Consider the following 9,749-nt stretch of genomic DNA (forward strand, 5'->3'; position numbering starts at 1 on the left):
ATTACCATCTGAGCCACCAGGGGAGCTCCTCATTCAGTATGTCACACCTTTATACATATCATTCCTTAGCCCTCCCTTTATTTTAAAGAGAAGCAGAACACTATTTTCTAGCCTACTATGGTAGGCAAGGTGCAAACCGTTCCACGAGGTCGGGGGCCACTGTGTGCGTGAAGGCTGAGCGCAGTCAGCGCTGTAATTCGTATTTTAGTCTCAGGGCTCCCTCCAGGCCGTTGGCGGGTTTTTTAAACTAGATTTTCCAGAACGGCAGCCTATGAGAGACCCCGACCCACTCCCTTCCATCGGCGCCGCCCCTCCAGCCTCTCCGTTCCAGGGAGCCATTTACCTCACGCCAGGCTTACTGACAAAAGGTGGGAAACCTGGTGTTGAGAGCGGAGCCGCTGTCTCCCGCGCCGCGCTCGGCTGTGGCTCCTGCTGCAGGATGGCTGCCGGGCGTCGCCGACGAGCCGCATCTCCCGGGGCGCAGCGCCTGCTTCCAGGGATCGGGACGGGGGAGCACGCCAAGTCTCGCGGGCCCCGGGTGCCGACCGCGTGTTCCTCGGTCCCCGCCCCGGCACCGGTCCGTACCGTCCTCTGCAGATGGTGCCGCGCAAGCGTCCTGGAGCCGCGGCGCTCTTGGTCCACTCGGCTCCCCGTACTGCCGGCTCCCAACCGACACGTCTCTTGGGGGCGTGACGGGGGGGCGGGTCCAGGGCGGAGCGTCGGCTCTTAAAGGGACCGGTCACGGAGCACGGGAGGCGGCGCCGTTCGAGACTGCGCGGGGCGCGTGGTGCGGAGCAGGTTTGGGAGGCTGATGGGGGGTGGGGCCGAGCGGGTTTGCGAGGGGCCGGGTGGTCCGCTGGGAGCGAGGGGGAGTCTCGGGGGTCCTTGCTGCGTTCTGGGCAGAGTTCCGCCTAGGCGGGCTCGCCCCCGCGGCTCCTAGCTCTCGCTGCCTTGGCTGGAGCGGCTAGGATTCATTCATTCCCGGCTGGGGGCCTCCTAGTTCTGCCCCCATCCAGCCACTGCCCGAATCCCCAGCCTGAGACTCTAGGGCACGCGAGCGCTCAAGGCCCTGCGCCCCCTCCCTTCCATTTTACTGATGGGGAAGACTGAGGCGAGAGCTGACCATAGATCACCCCGCGTGTCGGAGGGAGGGCAACCTCATCGGCCTTCCTGCCTCTCTGGGGGCCCCTCCACCATTTTCGGGGGGCCTGCACACTGCTTGGTGCTCGGTGGGGCGGGGGCGGGGGCGGCTTCAACGCCTAGGGCAAAGTCCGACGGGAACCAGTGGGGGCGGGGGGCGAACTGCTCAGGGAGGAGCGGGACTAGATCCAGATTCTAAACCCGCCGTCACTGGCTACGTGACTTACGCAAATTACTTAACCTCTCTGACCTTAGTATCCTTTTCTGTAAACTGGCAGTAATAACACCTGCCTCATTAGGACGTTGGAGGAATTCAGGGAGATAATGCAAAAGTGCCCAATACGGAGCCTGGCACGCAGCGGGCGTTCAGTCTAGTGGGTTAGCAGCTGTATGAACCCAGAACAGGATTAAGGCTGCTTGGAGGAAGGCGGCTGCGGGCCAGGCTGCCCCAATGAAAGGCCTCTGTGTCTGGACTTCCTCCCCCGCCAACCCCACCACCGTCTCTGCCCGCGGAGTTTGTTCAGGGCGGCGGTGCACACCTGGCAGTGAAATCGGGGGCCAAAGCCACGTCTACACCACCGTGTTGAGTGCCGCCTACAATTAGGCGGGATTCTTACCGCCAGGCCAGGAGTGGCATCCGCACTGGCTGAACCAGCCTGACCGACCTGGGGGTGGGGCCCACTCCAGGAGTACAGTGCTGCAGCCCCAGGGCTGGGCTCAGCCTGCCGGGCAGAGGACCCACCCTGAGGCCATCTGCTGTATTTCCTGCCTCTCCCAGTTGACCTCTGTGGGTGCAAAAAGGGTGCAGGGGGTTAGGGAGGGCTGCTTACCCCAGGAGGTGTTAGTCACTGAACCGAGGAGCCAGTTTGTACCAGTGATGGTGGAGGGACTGGGGAGGCCTGGGTCTGAGCAGACACCTCTTCCTGGCCTCTTGCGAATCCAGTGCTGCTGCTGCGTTTCCTTCTGTCCAGAAATGTCCAGTCCCCAGATGCCTCAGGGAAGCAGTGTGGAGACTCAGGTTCCATCTTCCCAACCCCCAGTCAATTAGGGCTAGAAGTTATGGTGCCTGTGCATCCATCTCCACCTATACCGTGTGATGGGCCTTTAGAATCACCACATCTGACCCTTCCATGACCACATACTCAAACAGTTATAAACTCCATGTTATGGAAACTAGGGCCAAGAGAGAACTGTTCTCCAAGGCCTAAGGCCAGAAAGTGATGCTCTTCGGCCTTGGACCAGGGCTGACTCCAGACCCACCCTATTAACTAGGACACACCACCGCTTCGGACACGTTTCCAGGTTGAAAGAGGCTCTGAGCAGACAGCCTCGGCCACTTCTGAGTCTCTGTCCTGAGCCAGGCATAATGGCAGAGAAGGTGCTGGTAACAGGTGGGGCTGGCTACATTGGCAGCCACACCGTCCTGGAGCTGCTGGAGGCGGGCTATTCGCCCATGGTCATTGACAACTTCCATAACGCCATTCGTGGTGAGCCGGACAGAGGGAAGGGGCCTGGGGCTCCGGGGGGATGGAAGGGAAACCCTGGGTTCTACATCCACCTCCAAGGGGTGTATGCCTGGCCAGTCCCTTGGGAACCCAGCTCCCCATCGCCTCTGATTTTGATGGCCCGTGTGCCCAACCAGGAGGGGGCTCCATGCCTGAGAGCCTACGGCGGGTTCAGGAGCTGACAGGCCGCTCTGTGGAGTTTGAGGAGATGGACATCTTGGACCAGGCAGCCCTACAACGTCTCTTTAAGAAGGTGGGCGCTTGGCAGGAAGGCAAGCAGTGGGCACTTCCAAGGGCTGGGCCTGTAAGCCACATCTGATCCCAGCTTTGCCACCCTGCAGCACAGCTTCATGGCGGTCATCCACTTTGCGGGGCTCAAGGCTGTGGGTGAGTCAGTGCAGAAGCCCCTGGATTATTACAGAGTCAACCTGACAGGAACCATCCAGCTTCTGGAGGTGAGACCTGGGCCAGGGACAGACCCTGGGAGGGCCCCGGGCCAGGCAGGCAGTACCAAACACGGTGGCAGAGCCCAAGCTGGCTCACACACTGGACACGTCTTCAGCTCTCAGCCACAGTCTCCCCTTCTGTAAACGGGAGCTCACACCTCGGCCCCCTCCACCTGGGGGGCTGGCAGGGGCCACTGATGCCTCTCCTCTGCGGGCAGATGATGAGGGCCCATGGGGTGAAGAACCTGGTGTTCAGCAGCTCGGCCACCGTGTACGGGAACCCCCAATACCTGCCCCTGGACGAGGCCCACCCCACAGGTGGCTGTACCAACCCCTATGGCAAGTCCAAGTTCTTCATCGAGGAAATGATCCGGGACCTGTGCCAGGCGGACAAGGTAAGGGCCCCTTCTGCCTCAGCCTGGGCCCCACTCTTGGGCCCCTCACAGCCTGCCCCGAGCCCCAGGATGGGGTCCTGAGCCACCCTCCCCGAGGCCAAAGCTGGGGCTCAGGAAGTGGTGGTGACTTCAGACCTTTCGGGGAGGGTTGGATCCCCTGCTCCTTTTTAAGGATAGAGAATGAGCAAGGTGGGGCGGGGGAGGCGGCTCTGGATTCAGGTGGGCCATACAGCTTGCACCCCAATCCCCTCTGTCTGACATGCATCCCACAGGCCTGGAACGCAGTGCTGCTGCGGTATTTCAACCCCATAGGCGCCCATGCCTCAGGCTGCATCGGCGAGGATCCGCAGGGCATCCCCAATAACCTCATGCCCTACGTCTCCCAGGTAAGGAAGAAGGGAAAGGAAGGGGGTGGGCTCCACGGGTGAGAGCCTGGGAAGAGCTAACCTGACCTCCAACCCAGGTGGCGATTGGGCGACGGGAGGTACTGAATATCTTTGGCAATGACTATGACACAGAGGATGGCACAGGTGAGCCCAGGAGCCGGAGGAGCCACAAGGGAGGCTGAGGTGGGACAGAGACTGTAACGGACCCCTCCTGCAACCACTTCCTCCTCTGCAGGCGTCCGGGATTACATCCACGTCGTGGATCTGGCCAAGGGCCACATTGCAGCCTTGAGGAAGCTGAAGGAGCAGTGTGGCTGCCGGGTAGGGGGAGAAGGGAGAAGTGGGGGAGACGGAGACAGAGGCCGGGACCAATGGGGCCCAGAGGGAAGTCAGTGCACCCCCACCGCAATCTCTGCCCTCCTTTCCTGGGCAGATCTACAACTTGGGCACGGGCACAGGCTATTCGGTGCTACAGATGGTCCAGGCCATGGAGAAGGCCTCCGGGAAGAAGGTAGGCTGGCAGCCCACCCTGCCCCACCCCCAGCCCCTCACACTGACATACCTGATGGGCACCTGAGTCCCACTGTCTACTCGAGCCTGCCTGAGGCCTTGACGCCTAAGAGCGAGACCCTGCTCCACACCTCCATTTCTGGAGGGCTGGTCAGCAACTTGGTGGGTGATGCCAGGGCTGGTTCAGCTAGGCTACAACCGCCCCCTCTCCTGCAGATCCCATACAAGGTGGTGGCCCGGCGTGAAGGCGACGTGGCTGCCTGTTATGCCAATCCCAGCCTGGCCCTCAAGGAGCTGGGCTGGTCAGCAGCCCTAGGGCTGGACAGGATGTGTGAGTGCTCGCCCTAACCCCTGACCCTGGGTGCTTACCTGACTGCCGGGAGAGACTCGGGAGCCAGGAAAGGGCTACTGGGGTCTGGGCTGGCCCATCCTGGGCTGCCCAAGACGCTGTGGGCCCTGCACTCAGTGTGGCCCCTGAGCACGGACCTTGTCCCGTTCCAGGTGAAGATCTATGGCGCTGGCAGAAGCAGAATCCTTCAGGCTTTGGCACGCAGGCCTGAGACCTTGGCCTCCCACGAACCAGAAAAGGGAGAAAAGCAACTGCCTGCTCTCCAGCCTCTGGCAGGAACCCAGGGGCCCCAGAGGCTCCACTACCTCGGACCCCAGCTGGGCCCACTGAGCCCGCCGGGCACAAGGCCCAGGTCTCCAATGACCAGGTATCGGGTCTGTGTGCCACAGGGGCCAGGAACCCATGTGGACCACCAAGGCTGAGTGGTGTCAGCAGGGCCTTAAGACACACAGAAGCCCCTCTTCCCAGGCACTAATTTATACTGCTATGAAGGAGCGTCCTAAAGTATTTAAAATAAACAGTTTTCTTACACTGGAGCAGATACTTGCACGTGGTCACACTCTACCCCTTGGATAGAATCGCCCAGGCCTAAGAGTTGAAGCAGTTTCTTTAATTTTATCGGAATCCAGGACACGACCAGAAAAACACCCGAAACTACATGGAGACAGAAGACGAGACACAAGACTCCTCCCAGCTCCCCAGACCTAGCATGGGGACGACGTGGGGTGAAGCGGCTGGGGCAGACCTTGAGCCCCAGTCCAGCCCGGCAGGCTCCAGGCCCGCGGGGGGCAGAGGGTAATGGGGAGGCAGGGCCCAGCCCCCACATCGGAATGGCTGAGGGGAGGCCCCCTCGAAAGACTTGGCCCCGTCACCCATACTCCTGCGCAGGGGCAGGGAGCCCACAACGGCCAGAGGTCGGGCCATGGACACATTCATGATTGAGAAGCAGCTGGAGTGGAGGCAGGAGACACACGATTATCTGGGCAGAATCAGTTGGGGGGAGGCGGGAGGAGGTGGGGCCTGGGAGGGCCCCATGGGCCAAACCCTGAGGTCACCGGAGGGGGCCCAAAGCGGGGCTAGTGAGTGAGGTCCTGAGTGAGTGGGTCAGCGGCTGGGCCCCTTTCTCCCGCTGCCTACAGCCCCTCCAATACTGCTGCCAGGGGGGTGGCCCCCACCTCCAGGGAAATGGGATAAGAAAGCAGCCCACCCGCTGCAGCAGACAGCCAGGGGGCTGAAGCCAGGAAGGAGGGCCTGGCCAGGCTTTGGCCTGTCTGCCCCAGAGGCCTGTGAGAAGAGGGGATGGGTCCAGGAGGGTGAGAAAGGGGTTCGACCGGCTCAGATCCAAGATGGTGCCACGCGTGCCAAGTCCCCCCACCGTGAGCGGGGGGACCGTGCTGGGGGACAGCAGCTCTGGTTAGACAGGAGGCAGCAGCTTCTCGAGAAACTCCTTCACAGCTGCCATCTCCTGGGGGTGAGGGGGACTGTGAGATGCGCCTGGCTAGAGGGAGACGGGCGGGGAGAGGAAGGAGCCCCTGCCCACTGACCTGGGGACACGAGCTGTGCATGACCCCTGGGTACGTCTTGAACTGGACCCTGGCAGGTGTGACAACGGACCGCAGCTTCTCAGCTGTCAGGGCCCCAAACCGTACAGGAACCATGGGGTCCAGCTCCCCGTGGCACTGAAGGATGGTCAGGTCCTTGGCACTGCCATTGGCTGCCTGTGGGCCAGACAGGACTTAAGAGGCTTGGGCATGATCCCCCCCAGCACTGAGGAGACAGAGGGCAGGAGGAGGGTCGTGGAGACGCTCACCTGGGGGAAGGCCCGATGCAGAGGCAGCCAACAGCTCAATGCCACAATGCCAGCCAGAGGGTGGGGGCAGGTGAGGGCTGTGTAGAGGGACAGAGCTCCACCCTGGAGAAAGAAGAGAATGAGGGGGTCACGAAGGGCACAGCTCAGCACCCATTACCCACCCCCTCCCTCTCTCCGCTCACCTGTGAAAAGCCTCCCAGGACGATCCGATTGGCAGGGATCCCGTTCTTCATCTCATGCTCAATCAAGGCCTTGACTGGGGGGAGGGGGCATAACCGGGTGGGGGGAAAGCTGCTGGAGGGACTCCAAGAAGGGAGCCAGACAAGAGGTTTCTGCCCAGCACTTTCCTGGGGGGCCAAGGGGGAGAGGGAAGATGCCGAGGAGGGGCTGGGGCCTTACTGTTCTCTGCTGCTTTCTTGATGCCAGCCTCGTCTTCTGGTGCATCTGGACTCAGCCCCATCAGGTCAAACCTGGAGTAGAGGAGTTGGCAGCCACTGGGAGACCTGGGCTGGCCCCAGGGCAGCTCCCTTGGCTCCTGTTCCCCTCCCCAAGCTCACCAGGAGGGCATCACCATCTTCATGTTGAGTGTCACAGGGATCCGAGGCCTGCGGAGGGGCAGCAAGGAGGACTGTCACGTACAGGAGGGATGAGGCAGCCACAGCAGACAGCCCAGGACGGGGCAGGGCAGCCCCTGGGGAACCCTCCCAGCGGGCAGGGCCTGTGTTTAAGGTGTTGCCAGGCAACCTGCCACGTGGGGCTGGAGGCTGTGGTTGGGGCATCGGCAGTAGCGATGGAGAAGCAAAGCCCAGCACTCGGTGTGACAGGGTTCCAGCTCAGTGGGTAAGTACTTGGGGAAGGGGGGCAGGGGGGCGGTCCCGGTCTTAGGAGTCTCGGGTCAAGGAGGCCCTGGGTTGGGGGCTGGGGCTGGACCCTGTTCCTGGAGGGTTCCACAGGAATGAAGGCTGAAAAGGGCCTTTCAGACCGCTCTGGGCCCCTGGCCCCAGCATGCAGCTGGCAGCAGAGAAGAGGCCTGGGACCACAGGACCACTCCCCTTCCTTAGCCCCTCCCATGCTGCGGTGACACTCACGCATGGGGACAGATGTACTTGACGTGAGGGAGCCGGATGGTGGAGAGGGCGTCAGCCCAGCTGTGCCTGTAGGAGGGAAGGGAGAAAAGGCACCAATGTGGGGAGGGAAGGAGGAGGGCGCGGGCCTCCCCAGAAACACCCCCTCCCCAGCTCACTCACCCTGTGTCTCCAAGTCCATGTAAAAAAATCACCTGGAAGAGAGTCGGAGATGGGCAAGAGGGCAGTCATCATCCTGCCATTGCTCTCACTCTGCCCTCCAACTTCTGGTCACCCCTCCCTCACCCTTGAGGATCTGGGAGGGGGGACACTGAGGGAGCAGCCCTCTGCCTCCCAGCTGCAGGGCTGCTCCCCTCTCATCACTGCCACCTCCATTCTCCCCACACCCACTCCAGCCAGTTCCCCAGGGGAGTGGTCCTGTGGTCCCAGGGGCTGCGTGGGGTAGGAGAGGACCCTTACCGCAGCTGTTTCCCGCTCAGCTCCAGACACAGTGGCAGCGTCGGTGAGCAGGGGCACAGACATGGTGTTACCACACATACACTGCAGGGCTCCACGGCTGGGGCCTGTGCAAATGCCGGGCAGTGGTCAAGGGCAAGGCCAGGCAGCGGAGAGCATCCTGACTGAGGAGCAGAAACACAAACCCGGGCCCCTCAAGCACCCGAGATTCTAGCTCCTGGACACAAAGGAAAGGCAGGCAAAAAAGTCCTGGGGCCGAGCAGGGAGGAAGTGTGCCTTGGTTCCAGGGCAGAACAGCAGAGGCAGCCACTCTGGCAGCCCTAGGTCTGGCCCCCCACACAGCCTGAGCTTGGGCTGGAGGTGGGCAGAGGCTGGGCTCAGGAGCGCTGGTGGGAGGGGAGCCAGGGGCTCCCTGCAGCCTCCTCCCCACCCGACCGCCCTCAGCAGGTGACTGCCTGCTCTCCCTACTGTACAGTCACCTCCCCTCTCTAGAGCCCCGGATCCCCTTCTCCCAGCCCTACAGGGAGATCAAGGGGAGAAAAATGCCAGGCAAAGAGGCTTCCGGCCTCTACCCTCAACCCCACACACTATTTCGTCCAACTCCCCTCCCATCCAGTCCTCCTCAACCATTCTGAGAGCCCCTGGGACTGCCCGTGCCCCAGGAGGCACACGAACTCTGATCCACCGCCCACCCGCTAAATGACGCTCTCCACGCCCCTCCTGAAAGAGGCTACCTGCTGCTGCCCACCACTCCCAAACAGGTTCCCCCCACCCAGCTCGACCACGCTCCGGGATTCCCAAACACACAAAAGAATGTCAAGCTGGCGGGCTCCTCCCCATCCTTAGCATCCTCCAAACTCCCCGGAAGCTTCTGCTACCGGAGCCTAAGTGCCTACCCTTCCTGCCTGTGTCCACCCCTCCCACCCTACCAAAGGGCTGCCACCTGCCCCCTCGGACCTCCGAGTGCCCCTCTTCACAGGAGGATCCCTCCTCAACTCCGACCCCGGGATCCCTCTTCCCACACAGGAATTCATCTTTTGCCCCAAGCTGGGATTCCCTTCCTTCCCCCACTGAGCAACTTCCACCTCTCACCCTAGGTCGTTCCTCTCAGAGTGGTGCCTTCCCCCTCTCCCCAGCCTCCGCGACCTGGGGTCTTCCTCCCCACAGGAAAAACCTGCACCCTGATTCAGGGTCTCCCACTCCCCACAATGGGGACTTCTGTTCTGACGGAGGGTCGCCCGCCTCACAGTGACATTCTGTATCCTGATCCCGGACCCGCTTCTGCCCACACAGGGGCGTTCCACTTTTGACCCTGGAGAGCACCCCCCACCCCGCCCCACAGTGGGATTCTCCAACTTCCGAGCGTGAAGCCCCTCTCAGCATACCCGGACCCCTTCTTCCCCGTCTCGACCCCGAAACTCCCCAAGCCCGGCCGGCGCCTCTTCGCACCTCACTCCCCACCCCCATCCCTCACAACTGCGGTTGCCCCTCCTCTCTCGCCAGGACCCTCGTGGCGAAGCCGAGGCCACCCCAGTGCCCTTCCCCCGCCTGCTGGCCCCGGACCAGGGTACCTCCACTGCCTGGGGGGTTTCAAGACCTCTCGGGCGATTTTCTCCTCTTTCTCCGGCACAGACACACACACTCTTCCCCCCTCGGCCGCCCCCGCC

The 9,749-nt window shown here is 62.2% G+C and overlaps 2 protein-coding genes across 4 annotated transcripts; one reads left to right on the forward strand and one right to left on the reverse strand.

Annotated features, from left to right (window-relative positions):
* Window positions 1-741: 741 nt before the first annotated feature.
* Window positions 742-5,229, forward strand: GALE (UDP-galactose-4-epimerase). 2 transcript variants are annotated; one of them, XM_068967777.1, is made up of 11 exons: window positions 742-798; window positions 2,413-2,627; window positions 2,783-2,898; window positions 2,987-3,100; window positions 3,310-3,486; window positions 3,759-3,872; window positions 3,950-4,016; window positions 4,108-4,193; window positions 4,306-4,383; window positions 4,599-4,713; window positions 4,884-5,229. In XM_068967777.1, the coding sequence occupies exons 2-11, from the start codon at window positions 2,507-2,509 to the stop codon at window positions 4,940-4,942; spliced, it is 1,047 nt and encodes a 348-aa protein (XP_068823878.1). In that variant the 5' UTR covers window positions 742-798; window positions 2,413-2,506; the 3' UTR covers window positions 4,943-5,229. The 2 variants fall into 2 exon arrangements, with proteins under 2 accessions (XP_068823878.1, XP_068823879.1); XM_068967778.1 differs by having other exon boundaries at window positions 775-787.
* Window positions 5,230-5,373: 144 nt separating this feature from the next.
* On the reverse strand, window positions 5,374-9,749 carry LYPLA2 (lysophospholipase 2). 2 transcript variants are annotated; one of them, XM_068967762.1, is made up of 10 exons: window positions 9,654-9,749; window positions 8,086-8,189; window positions 7,789-7,820; window positions 7,630-7,695; window positions 7,099-7,146; window positions 6,941-7,011; window positions 6,724-6,797; window positions 6,542-6,643; window positions 6,276-6,449; window positions 5,374-6,196 (listed from the first exon to the last, which is right to left on the reverse strand). In XM_068967762.1, exons 2-10 carry the CDS (start codon window positions 8,161-8,163, stop codon window positions 6,146-6,148), a joined length of 696 nt encoding a protein of 231 aa, XP_068823863.1. In that variant the 5' UTR covers window positions 8,164-8,189; window positions 9,654-9,749; the 3' UTR covers window positions 5,374-6,145. The 2 variants fall into 2 exon arrangements, with proteins under 2 accessions (XP_068823863.1, XP_068823864.1); XM_068967763.1 differs by having other exon boundaries at window positions 8,086-8,246; window positions 9,654-9,711.

The sequence above is a fragment of the Capricornis sumatraensis genome, chromosome 3 (assembly GCF_032405125.1).
Source record: "Capricornis sumatraensis isolate serow.1 chromosome 3, serow.2, whole genome shotgun sequence".
Classification (NCBI taxonomy): domain Eukaryota; kingdom Metazoa; phylum Chordata; class Mammalia; order Artiodactyla; family Bovidae; genus Capricornis; species Capricornis sumatraensis.